General features: G+C 38.8%; 2 protein-coding genes across 2 annotated transcripts; both read right to left on the minus strand.

The window, feature by feature from the left end:
* Positions 1 to 319: 319 nt before the first annotated feature.
* Positions 320 to 4,346, minus strand: LOC132312650 (oxalate--CoA ligase). Its single transcript, XM_059811102.1, has 4 exons — positions 3,921 to 4,346; positions 2,377 to 3,424; positions 1,434 to 1,537; positions 320 to 722 (listed from the first exon to the last, which is right to left on the minus strand). The coding sequence occupies exons 1-4, from the start codon at positions 4,119 to 4,121 to the stop codon at positions 504 to 506; spliced, it is 1,572 nt and encodes a 523-aa protein (XP_059667085.1). The 5' UTR covers positions 4,122 to 4,346; the 3' UTR covers positions 320 to 503.
* Positions 4,347 to 10,677: 6,331 nt separating this feature from the next.
* LOC132312651 (uncharacterized) lies at positions 10,678 to 12,077 on the minus strand. The gene is made up of 3 exons (XM_059811103.1): positions 11,891 to 12,077; positions 11,176 to 11,502; positions 10,678 to 11,092 (listed from the first exon to the last, which is right to left on the minus strand). Exons 1-3 carry the CDS (start codon positions 11,964 to 11,966, stop codon positions 10,935 to 10,937), a joined length of 561 nt encoding a protein of 186 aa, XP_059667086.1. The 5' UTR covers positions 11,967 to 12,077; the 3' UTR covers positions 10,678 to 10,934.
* Between the last annotated feature and the right edge of the window lie 1,655 nt (positions 12,078 to 13,732).

A 13,732-nucleotide genomic window follows, 5' to 3' on the forward strand; every position in this document is an offset into this window, starting at 1 on the left:
CAAAATACCATATTTCAAAACATTTATTTTATTTCGAGTTCAAACAAAAAGGTAAATACAAAATGTTTACAAACAAGGACATAGCCCTAAATGAGCAAACATATCAAGCTATTTATGATATTTGGTGCCCACTGTACACCATTTATCATTGAAGTTCGACTTTAAAAATGGCCTACTCATTCTAATGCGAATCCACCTCAATAACCATAAAAATACAAAAACACAGCAGTTGCACCTTAGAAAAGAAAAAGAAAACGATTCATCATGGAACAAGAAAGAATTTTTTTTTTTTGCCTAAATTGGGAATCACTCAAATCAATAAAGAAAATTAGGAAATTTTATTGCATATATTTGTGATGATATCCCCCCAAAAAAAAAAAAAAAACATGACTTCTGTTACAATTAATTAGAATAAGTGAACTTCAGTTCCCAATTTTCAAAAATCCTTATATCCGTGTATCAATTCGTCTGAAAAAGAACGACTCAGATTAAATAGACATAGTCTAGGCGCCAAATTTGGGGACTTGAGCGGTTGAGATTTGAGCAAGGAAGTGCTCTGCTACAATCCGGCGTTGGATTTTACCTGTGGCAGTCTTTGGGACAGTATCGGTGATGAAAACCTTCTTGGGGACCTTAAAAGCAGCAAGGTTTTTCTTGCAGAAGCTCGACACCTCAGCTTCGTCTATCTTTGATCCTTCTCTAGGAATGACAGCACAATTTATCTGCAACACAAAGTGATGTTTAAACACATGTTTAGCATTTGGAAGCTTCATTAAATTTCATAGCCACCGAATCATAACTGATGTGAAAGGTCATACAGCTGAACTTGGAACCAAGCAATTAGCAGAATAATGCAAAACTTATTATGTACTTAATAATCTGTATAATAGTAGAATTCCAAGGAGGAGGAATCACTTTCTTTTTCTTTTTAAGCAGATTATAAGCCTCTAGATTTCCTTCATGCCATTTAGTTTCAAATGGTCCCATAATCAAAGAAATCGGATCGAAAGATGACTCCCACTAAAAATTTTAAAATGATCCACGAACAGACACTTGCTTAGATGGTATAAGTTCTTCTCTTCAGAGGAGAGATTGGATGTTCGAGCTCTGTAAAATATAATGAATTATTGCGAGTAAACCATGCATCAAAACTCTCCCGTCAGTTTAATCTCCCCTTTCCAAAGAATGGGATCAGAAAGTGAAACCTACTCATGTGCCAAATACATGAATGGGTGAGTCATGAAAGGTGCATTTCACATGAATCCAAATCCTTCAAACCTGAAATTCTTGTGATTACGTTTTAAATGGGGCCCATAACCACACACAACTTGCAATGTGTGGGGCTTGTGGCAGCTAGCTTATAATGTCCATTAGTGTTGCATGATAATGTGTGACAGACAATGAGAGGTGGAGATTGAAATGTATTTCTTTACCTCTTCTCCATATTTGTCATCAGGGACACCAAAAGCGACTGCTTGAGCAATGTCTGGATGAGATAGAAGCACCGCATCCACTTCAATTGGTGATATCTTTTCCCCTGCAAATGGTAACAAGACAGATCATGTCTCCTCTTCTAAACCATTCCATATTTTATACAAATCAAATGTTTACTAATAGTGGGATCATAAAGTTAGCAAAAAGTTTGCCTTTTGTTTTAGAAATTTAAAGGCCATAATTTATTAAAATCATATTTTCAAAAAGAATAAATCTCTCCCATTGATATTTTAAAATAAAATAAATCTAAGCTTTAAAATTTTCCAACTCTAACTTCTAAAACTTTAACATCTTAAGTAGTAAAATCATGAAACTGAACCAAAATTTGATTTTTTAAAGAACATAGAAAAACCTTAAAATAACTACTAGTAATATTTTTATATATTGGCCAAACTTCCAATCATATGATTAAAAAAGTAGTTAAAAGTTGTTTTAAACTTACTAAAAATCTTTTTAAATTTTTTATCCAATATTTTAAGTTCGTGACTTATCAAAGATTTGTCCAATTCTCCAATTAATAGTTTTCAACACTTACTAATAAATATTTAATAATGTAAAAAAATAAATGATTAATAACAGGTCAAAAGTAGTGCAAATTTTCAAGGCAAGTAGTATTTTCTAGTGCAAATTTTCAAGGCAAGTAGCATTTTCTGAGAATATACCCTTTTGCCCACTCAAAAATCTGGGCATTTAATTTAACAAATCATTTGGTCAATGTCAGATAGTGCTACATTACCGAGGTGTGACCGCTAGGAAACAGAACCGTCGACTTTTGAGGTTTCCAAACAGGCATAAAATAATACTATCAATCATCTTAAAGAAATATTATCATTATAGTGCATTTAATCACATTATTATAGAGTATTAGAGAGAGAACAGTACCTCCACGGTTGATCAACTCCTTAATACGCCCAACAAGATGCAAATACCCGTCCGAGTCCAAATACCCGATATCTCCGGTGTGGAACCACCCGAACAGATAAGCGGATTTATTCGCTTCCGGATTGTTTTTGTACCCTTTGGTCACATTTTGTCCCCGGATACACACCTCCCCATTGGAGCCAGCCTTTTGTTCAACACCATTTTCATCCAAAATGGCCATCTCTTGACCCACGGGTTTTCCTACCGACCCGGGTACATGCGGACCATCCTCCGGTAGCGGGTTTGTGCACATGAGATGGGTCGCCTCCGTCATGGCATAAGCCTCCAACACCGGCGCGCCAAAAGCTTCCTCGAGCCGAGCCAATATAACCGGCGCCAGCGACGCGCTGCAGCTCCGAATGAACCTGAGCTTCGGGTATTCGGGTTCAGGGTTACTGGCGTGGCGATCTAGTACGATCTGGTGTATGGTAGGCACGGCAGTGTACCACGTGGCGTTGTATTTGCGCATGTCTGACCAAAATGTGGAAGCGGAGAATCGGCCAGCGGCTGGGAGAATGACGGCGGCTCCGGCGGCGAGTGAACTCAGTAAACCAGCCAGTAGTCCGTGAACATGAAACAGAGGGAGGACTATAACGGTTGAGTCTGACTCAGTGAGTTTGTATATCGACATGATGTTCTTCACGGATGAAGCCAAGTTGAGCTGTGTCAATGGCACGCCTTTCGGCCGACTCGTGGTGCCGGAGGTGTGGAGAAAAAGACCGACATCGGAGGGGTCATTGATGATTTTGGAGACCGAGTTGGGATCTGAGTCGGACTTAGTTGGAGAGAGAGTCACCACGGAGTCGGCTGAAGACAGAGTAGTTGTGACATGTGGAATGTTGAGCTTCGAAGCTGCAGCTTCAGCCGCCTTGTTCCCTTCTGTCGAGGTTAAGAGAAGCTTTGACTCGGAGTCAGATAAGTAGAACTCGAACTCCTCCGCGGTGTACGCCGCGTTGAGTGGCACCGCCGTTGCTCGGACTCGAATCACAGCCAAAAACATTATTACGAACTGTAATCAAATCCAATCAAAAGCAATATTATAAGATATTCAATTTTCTTGGAAAACAAACAATCAAGGCTGACAGTAAACTGAAAAATAAAAACAGATCGACGAAAAGAAATCAAAAGCATTAGCATATATTGAAACCGAAAAACAAAAATCAAGTTTTAACCTTTAAATTGAGTTATAGAATGGAAAGGCACAAGCATAAGACATTCATTTTTCTAAAATTTTCCTGCACCTTTCTTGGAAAACAAACGATCAACGCTGACAGTAAACTACATCAACAGAATAGAAATAGAACTTCGAAAAGAAATCAAAAGCATTAATACATATTTTAATCATGTTTTAAATTGTATAAAACGAATTGAAAACAATTATTCTGTGGCATAAGCATAAGAGATTCAATTTTCTCAAAATTTCTTGCACTTTTCTTGGGAAACAAACGATCAAGACTGACAGTAAACTGAAATATAAAAAACAGAACAACGAAAAGAAATCAAACCTCGACGGTGTTAGGGAAGGTAAGAGCGACGGCATCTCCAGGGTTAATACCGGCGGCGACAAGGCCAGAAGCGGCTCGTTCGATGAGTTCTTGAAGGCGAGCGTGTGTGAGGTCAAACTTGCCGGAAACAGACAGCGCTCGGCGATCGGGGAATTTTCCGGCGACCTCTTTCAATAATCCGGTGAGTGTCATACCTTCCATTTTTTTTTTTTTTTTTTTTATTGTTTTTTTTTGATGAGATATATTAGAATGCGGAGAGCAAAATGGGTATGTGTATATATATATATATCTAAATTATACCGGAGGGTGGTATAATTGGCGAGTATATCGAAGGAGATGGCGAGTTTGGCGGCCTTGGGTTGTGTACCTTCCCCTATATATTTGGGGGCCTGAATTCTCTCATTTATATACATAGATATACGGGAATTAATGTATGTGGGGAACCTCATTTCTCTCTTCTATATATTTGGATACAGTAATCTAGGCCATTACACTATTATTATGCAATAATTAACATTAAATTTGGTGTGTAATACTTGCAACATTTGCTAAATTGAGGTTGCAACATAGCAAAATCAAAGTTACTCTATAAAGTTTTTTTTTTTCTTCAATTTATTCTCTACCAGAATCTTAAACTCTTCTTATTTAATTAAAAAAGTTATTAAACAATTTTTTGACCTTTAATAATACTATTAATAAGAGAATCCCATGAACTTTTATATATATATATATATATTCATACGCTGTTACACTTGGATCTAATATGTGACGTGAATGTTGCATTTTTGCATTAAATGTGTTACTTGACATCGATGTTTGTGTATTTTTTTTCAAATAATATGTTGGTGGATTTTTAATTTTTAAAGAGTAATGTTATTTGGACTGATTAGAGCAATGCACCTAAAATTTATTTGTCTTGTGGATTCCAACGATAGGGAGGACTCTGGTGATGTACCCTCGGGTATTATAAATTTTCTCTCCTTTAATATAATGGATGAGCTTGTGCGCATTTCTATCCCTTTTAATGCAATGAATATTACCCGGATTTGAGTTTATCTAAAAGGGATAGAAATGCTTAGAACTGATAAATAAATAAAAAAATTTAAATAGTTCTGATTTAGTAATGATATGCACTAATTCAACACGGACAAATCAACTGTATCCCTTTGAGAATCAAAAACATTTTTTTTTTTTTCTTTTTTAGTTAGTATTGATACACTCATGCCTCATTCAAAACTCGAATTCTTTACTTTTTTTAAAAAAATAAGAGTCTAATTTGTCGAACTATTTGTTCAAAAACTTTATAGCTTAATGATTCTACCTTCCATACATAATTGAAAGGGGTGGTGATTACATGTACCATGCCTTCCAAATAAGGTAGATTCATTAATAAGAGATTAAGAATCCTGACCATGAATTTTAATTGAATTAGAATATCATATAGTTTATTACGAGTCCTATTAACTTTTCAAGAAGTGATGACCTAATTAACTTGGAATGGCTTTCCCGAAAATTAATCTTTTGGTGGCCGTCTCCTATTTGGCTTCTTTTAAAGGAGGAATTATTGACCAAATGATGGTCGGCACCGTCAAACATTACCATTCATCATTACATTGGGGTCCACTTTAAGCTTCCAGGTGTCAATAAAAATATTGGCAAACTTGTTCATGATGAGGCCCATTTTCTATGGACCTTGTATCTTTTTGAAATTTGAGAGTGATACGAGGAAGAAATCAACTTGGCTTCTTCCTCTTTATAAGATTTTTTTTTAGGCAACGGACACCAAACAGAAGAACAAAACACCCAACCACAAACACAAATCAATAACAAAAAAATTTGACCCAAAACATCATCCAAAGCAAGCTGCACTATCCGAGATGGAATAGAAAGCAACACTCGATCAGCCGCAACCGAGGCACGAGAAATCATCGTCAAGGCATGAGCCATCCGATTACCCGCACGCCGCACATGACTTAAGGAAGCCTAAGAAAAACGCTGAAGATCTGCCTTGATATCAAAACAAAGCAACGCAATTTCAGCTGGATTATGCGCTCCATCCCCCACAGCGTCAACAACCTTAGCATCGGATTCAAACCATAAAGAAGAATAACCCAAAACTGAAGCCCAATAAATAGCTCGTTGACAAGTTAGAGCCTCCTGTTACGGGCTTAGAGATTTGGCGCAGCGGCACGGCCCGTGCGGCACCAAGGCGTTGCTTCAGCTCGCGCAAGTGCCCTGGTCAGCCACCACGACCTGCCCTCCCAAGGATACATGCTGACTGGTTTCGGCCTGCCATGGCCTCGTCAGGGGAACGGCTCCAGCTCCCGACCAGTTTGTGCAGGGATGGCCAACTCCCTTCTTCATAGTCAAGTCCACGACCAGCGACAAGCACCTCGAACTGAACCGAGTCGGCCTGCCTGAACTCTGAAGAGGTACCATCCTGTGCTCCTGCACGCCCCTTCCCTGGAACCATTCCCAGTCAAACTCTGCTCTTTGCCAACCAGCATGCGTGTCTTCCATCCTCCAAGCGTCTTAGGAATCACTTCGTGACATTCTCCCCCACCCAAATCCTGCGACGTCCTCGTCGCAGTGCGACGCTTCACTATTGCGTCCACTCCCTTCCAAAGTCTGCCTCCATGCGGTATGCTCGCCTTCCCACCATCGCTTCCTTGTGCAGCTCCCTGCACTGCACTCGCCCAATGATAGGCCTCGGACCAAGGGGACGTCCACTCCTCAAGGACGTGACTCTTCTCCGTCATGCCGCCTCCGCGACATCCCGAGCAAGCAATGGCCTTCTGCCGACTTGATGCTCGCCCTTCACCATGGTTTGCATCACCCAAGGACTAAGCACGAACTTTGGTGCGCGCGGCCCTCCGGCCCTTCAATGCGCAACTTCAACGGACGCCTCTTCCTGGGGAGATGGAGGCTCTCCCCCCCAACTGCATTGATTCCTCTACATCGACGCAACTTCAATGCACCGTCTTCATTCTCTGACCCCTCCCGGACCGACAAGGGGGCAACCCACCGTGCTTTACCCCAAGTCCTGCTCTGATACCATTTGTCACGGGCCTAGAGATTTGGCGCAGCGGCACGGCTCGTGCGGCACCAAGGCGTTGCTTCAGCTCGCGCAAGTGCCCTGGTCAGCCACCACGACCTGCCCTCCCAAGGATACATGCTGACTGGTTTCGGCCTGCCATGGCCTCGTCAGGGGAACGGCTCCAGCTCCCGACCAGTTTGTGCAGGGATGACCAACTCCCTTCTTCATAGTCAAGTCCACGACCAGCGACAAGCACCTCGAACTGAACCGAGTCGACCTGCCTGAACTCTGAAGAGGTACCATCCTGTGCTCCTGCACGCCCCTTCCCTGGAACCATTCCCAGTCAAACTCTGCTCTTTGCCAACCAGCATGCGTGTCTTCCATCCTCCAAGCGTCTTAGGAATCACTTCGTGACACTCCGCTGCCATGGCCGATGAAGCATAGAACGGGCAAAACACAACCGCCTGAAGAATCGTTCCTTTAAAGTCACGAAAAACAACTCCTCCCCCACTCATGGACAATCCCGAACAAAAACTTGCATCAAAATTACATTTAATCGTACCCGGACCAAGAGGAACCCAACTAACCACTGACAGCAAAGCCTTTGCAGGGACAAAAGCTTTACATTGGGACTTGGCTTCCTTAAACTCCCAAAAACTCGCTACGGCCTTATCCACCACTTTCTCCGCCCTCCATAACATCCCTTCAAAAACTAAGCGATTCCTTACTTTCCAAATACACCAAGCACAAAACAATATTAAACCAAGAACTCCCTCGAGGAAACAACCTGCTTCACCATAAAACACCACCTATCCACGAAAGAGAGAAAAACAGATATGCTAAAAACTCAAAACGTAGCGGGGTCAACTTCCACACCTGTATGGAATAAAGGCACAAGAACAAAAGATGCACAACTGACTCCTCCTCCAACCCACAATGTGGACACAAAGGCGGCATAGCACAACCGCGCACCAACAAAAAGACATGAGTAGGCAACGCATTATGACAACACCTCTAGAGAAAATGTTACACCTTTGATAAACTATTGCACCGCCAAATTGAAAACCAAGAAAAATTAGCCAAAGCAGCAACCGAAGACATACTCATCGAGATAGCAAGATGATAAGTAGACCGAATAAAAAATTTACCTATCATCTCAAGCGCCCAAATTTGAACATTCGGCTTGTCCCATCGGCTAACATGCATTCACAAAATAGCTTGAACTTCAAGAGGAGAGACAACTCGGTACAAGACATTCACTTTCCAAGTCGAATGTCGGTGATTAATCAAATCCGCAACAGAACAAAAAGAATCATCAACCTGTGGTGTTGAAAGTTTCTAAGGGAGTACAAGAACCCAATGATCATTCCAAATATGCGTAGATTTACTATTTTCAATCAATGGTTTCAACCCCCTACTCAACAGTGCCTGGGTAGACCAAATAATAGGCCATCCCAGGAGGGATTAGATCCCAACAAAGCTTCCAAAAACGAGCATGAAGGAAAATACTTTACCTTAAATAACTGGAACACCAATCCTTGCTCATTAACCTAAAAACGCCAAGCATGTTTCGCCAAAAACACTAAATTAAACGTCTCAAAATCTCGAAACCCAAGACCGCCACTTTTCTTATGCCGACATAAATAATCCCAATGAATCCAATGAATTGCACGATTTTTATCCTTATTGTACCATCAGAAAGATCGAATATGCTTCAGCAAATTAACACACAACGTACGTGAGAGCTTGAAAGAAAACATCACATACGTAGGCAAGACGCTCAACACTGCCTTAATCAACACTTCTTTCCTACCCGCCGACAGAGATTTTGCTTTCCATGAGGACAATTGCTCTTGTATTTTAGTTAACAAAAACTGAAAGACATCCTGCTTGAACCGACCCAGAACAAGGCTCTCATTGTATAAAGAAAGAGAGCAACTTACATATATTTCCATCGAATGTCATCTTGGAACTTCTTCTAATTATAATTCTAGTTCTTCATCTTAAACTCTTTTTTCTCTAGGATATATATATATATATATATATATATATATATATATATATATTAGGAGGATCATTGGTTTCAGCCAGTAACTATTGAACTCGTAAGCAAAAATATTAAAAATAGTGACCTGAATACTACAATGTTAGACCGGGATACTCAATATATTTATTTTTCCTTGGGTGTTATAATTAGGGAGATTTACTTTAAGTGGTGAAGCAGTGGAAAACTAGAGATCCATAAATTATCCGTAACCTGTCCACTTTGATCCATTAGAAAAACAAAAAACTAAAGAAGTGTGTTCTCCACAAAATTTCCTCTTTGCTGAATGGGAAACTGAGTATTGGCCCGGATTGTTTGGGCTGGACAATGGGCATAGTCCAATATTTATGTATCTGTAGCCCAAATGGATTATTGAGGAATGTCCAATTTTCATAATCTAGCCCAAAAAAATGATTGACGCATATAGGAATGGGCCAGACAACCCAAACCCAGTATTACCATTAAAACAAGCCTAATCTAAGTCACATAATTCTTCTCTAATGGGTGTCGCTCTCATGCTCCGAGCGCGCTCCAGCTTTCACACTCTGCGCACGCTTTCGCTCAAATTCTCACCATTTTTTACTTAATTCTGCCGCTCTCACGCTCCCTGCTCTCGAATTCGTTCTCGCTCACATTTTACGTGACTTAGAGCCCAATCCACTTAAGCGTATTCCATCATCCTTTGCCCCCTTTGGAAATTAATGGTAGAAACTAGAAAGTTAACTGAATGAAAGGAAAATAAAAAATTTATCATGCATTTGTTTAGTACCCCCCAAAAAAAAAAAAAACCAATAAATTTTTTAAAAATAACCATTTTATAGTTAGTAGCATTAAACTTACAGTAACAGAAAGAACATTATTGTAGTTCATAAATTTTCTCAAGAAATCAAAAATTTTGCTGTTTTTTGTAGGAAATTTTTTATCTGAAAGTTAGGTGGTTATGGAAGGCAAATTTCTCCCAAAATTTTTCTTTTCCTAATAACCAGAATTCTTTAGAAAATTTTCATTTCCTTTTTCTATATCCATCTAACCTGCCTTAGGGCTAAGTGGCTAACTACTACTACTAATCATGAAATTAATTAATTAACTGGCTAACAATTAATGGACAATGGGTACTCTTCATGAAAAAAATTCATGATATTTCCTTCTTTTTTTCCTTCTTAGGGTTAACTACTAGTCAAAATTAATTAATTACAAATGGCTAAAAATTAATGGAAAATGGTACTCTTCGTCAAAAAATTTCATGATCCAAAAGCGTGAAACGTTTTAATGAACTCAACAAACCTCTTTTAATTACAGGCGCCACTTGGACTAAATGAAGTCCACCAGATTGGGGTCTACTGTTTTTAAGTGTAAATCATTTGGTAGGTGGTATAATAGTTTTGTTTGATTTTTTTTTTTTTTTTATTGACAGAAAATTTACACATAATCATATAAAAATTTGAACTTTCGACCTTTTATTTTATTAAATAAAATTGCTTTGAAGTGATTTCAGTATAACAATGATATCATTTCTTGTATAGTGATTGTTGAATTGAATTGAATGAAGAAATTTTGAGTAGGTGCTTTCACCCCACAATTTAGTGTGTGCTAATTCACGTCCAATTATCTGATAATGTCATGCAACTATATGAACTTAATTGTATAACATATAGCAGCACTGTAACACGCCAACATAACCATAAATTTAATTTCATATATCTCTCAAATCCATCACAACCAAGTACAACATGAGAGTGTTTAATGATGCATTACAGTTTACAAGCAATGGAATGTCATAATTGATCCGCCTACACACTCCACCTTATTGATTTTATTTGTTTGGTGATTATATATTTCCTCTCTCTGCATCCACACAGATGGGAACCAAAAACCTAAATTGAACTAACTGCAAACCAAATCCTAATATAGTATATATAAATTATGCTGAAAATCAGTAAGCTGGAGCCATTGCCGGCGCATTCAAGAACGTCACAGGCAGCACCCCTCCGGATTCAGGCGCAGGCGCAACATATCCAGAGCTCTTGATCTCAGCCATTTCACGACGTCCATTTTCACCTTGTGCTTCACATAATTTTGGAAGAAATACACCTGCACATGTCGCGTTTTACCATATTAAAAAGTTTTAAAATTGTTAGAGAGCGTGTAACTTTAATGTTTAATATTTATAATACCTTCGCCAGCAGCGAGATTGAAGTAGAGATCGACAATGTTGGGGCAGCTATCGTAGCAGAGAGGCGAGCAGAGCTTTTGAATGAAGGGAGACTCGAGCAGAGAGTCTGAGGAGATTCCAAGTGCATTTCTGTCAAGCCCACATGCTTCGATGCACTGGTCAGTCTCAATCCAGTCCTTCAACTTGTCAGCCTCGATCTCCGATGTACCGCATGTGTAAGCTTCCTCCCCGCTCCGGCGAACATTCTTCTCAAGCACGCAGCGCTTGCCGGAAGATGATACCGCAAATGAACAAGAGTCTTGGTTCAGATTCTCACATGCAATTCCTCCTGCACACCCCCAAAATACAGTTTTAATAACATCCTTACAAATTTTTTAGCCTATGCTATATAGCAGTCCTAATTAATACTATAGTACTTAGTATGAAAATGTCATATACAAGTTTTTGCATATATACACTTGTCATGACATGGACATTAGCTTAGACTGTATGATCTCTGAGTGTTCGAGTTGTATTAGGGTAAAAAATATGAGCGTGTTCACGTCTGGTTGAACTTTTGGGAAAGAATAAAAACTTTTTGCATATATAAAATAATAAATATATACATGCACATATAAACAAATAAGCGTAAGAGTAAGTATACACCCCAATGAGGTGTTGATTGTTGTGTGTGTGTGTGTGTGTGTGTTTTCATGTTAGAGAGGATTTTCACTCACCTAGAGTGCCTTGGACACAGAAAGCAAGTGCAAGAGCTAGGATTGGCAGGGTCTTGAAGCTGTTGTAAGAAGCCATTGTCACAATTCTAATGGAATATGGAGATAATGGGGTGTTGATTTTAGATGGAGTGAGCCAAAACTAATCAAGGGTTTTGTGATTGGCTTAGGTTTGTGAAAGATACACTAGGTGGAAGGGGTTATTTATACTTGGTTTTAGTTGAGAGTAGTATAAAATTATAAAGAAGTGAGTAAATGGGACTTGGATGTGAAAACAACCTTCTGCCAACTTTTAGACGTTAGTGAAGTTGCAGTGGGACACCACACAATATTATGAGACTCAGTTGGGGAGAAAGAAAACTTCATTATGAACCGTCAAAGACTGCACCATTAATGCCGGATTGTGATGACTGCCATTTCCTATTATTCTGAAGAAAAGTCTAATCTTTGGACTTGTGATATTGTTAATATATTCTTGACAAATTAAACTAAAATCAAAACACGTGAATCCCTTTTAGTTCAGTTAATTGAAAATAGTTTTCCAAAATTGTGGAAAAGAAAGCTTTTAAGTTTGGAAAAATGAAAATTTTTTCTTCTAAAAATAATTTGAACCCAACAGGTGGTTTTTTGTGTGTGGTTGCATGTGCTTCTCTATTGGTGTTTTCATTGCAATGGCCAATGAGAATTGGGTCCTGATTTGTTTGGTTATACCTACATTATAAAGTTTTGGTACGTAACCATTAACCACTGGTCATAAAATCTGGGTACATAATCATTTATCACTTGGAAGGGGACCGTTGCGGTTAATAAATATTATAGGATGATCTAACGAGTACTTGTATAACCTATGCTGCACGCACAACCTATATCATTCAGGTGTCAGTCATTACAGGCCGTCTGATCTCTTAATTATGAAGACTGTAAGAACAAAATCTACCATAAAAAAAAAGTGTAATCGAAGACCTCTGGCTCTGAACTCACACCTCACACTCTCTTGTTACAAACACTTCTTAAATCTTACTTCCTCTGTTCTATGAGTATATTTATGGTTATTACAAGGAATTTAATTTGGAGTAAGAAACCATGGCTTGGACTGATTAATGGAAATAGATTCAATCAAAGACTCCAAGTTGTTCAAGAATGGTGGTGTTGAGTTTTTCGACACTTTGCTATAAGATTAGTCATTTCTATTTCTCAATGGGACAGGAAAGAGTGGTTAAAGTCATCAATTCGATTCACATAATGTATGCTAAATTATACTCAACCAATATCAAATCAAGATTAATCGAACTTTTTATTTTTTTCTGAAAATTTAAGTAAACACATATACATTGCTCGAACACCCAACCACTTCATAGAGGGAGGAAAACTAATTTCATTTAAGTTGATGAATCGATGTTCACTAATGGTTGAACCAAAAACATACCAAATTTTTGACAAATCTAGATGAAATTGTACTTAGGAAGAAGACCATAATAGGTCCAAATCTGGACAAACAAGCATTTTACATGAACAGAGAAGACTTCTGTTAACTCATTCAAATATTGTACCTTAGTCAAAGAATACTATGGTACACACTTGAGTTCGTTGCCGTCGATTGCGGGGCAAAGTTAAGATGGCCCATCACATGATACTTTGTTAGGGCATAGACTAAGGGCATTACAATCCTTAATCCATGGAATTTTTGGTTTGAAATTCGTGTAACTCACTTATAAAACCCATAGACTGATCCCAAACTTTCGGAAAAAACTGCTGAATTTTCGACCAAACTATAACTAAATCTCGATTTGACCACTTGTTGTAACATTAGATGACACGACACACTATTGTGAAACGTTTGTTGAA

Source organism: Cornus florida, unplaced genomic scaffold, assembly GCF_030987335.1.
Source record: "Cornus florida cultivar Cherokee Brave unplaced genomic scaffold, ASM3098733v1 CherokeeBrave_3.0.0_Hap2_Chr06, whole genome shotgun sequence".
In the NCBI taxonomy this organism is placed as follows: domain Eukaryota; kingdom Viridiplantae; phylum Streptophyta; class Magnoliopsida; order Cornales; family Cornaceae; genus Cornus; species Cornus florida.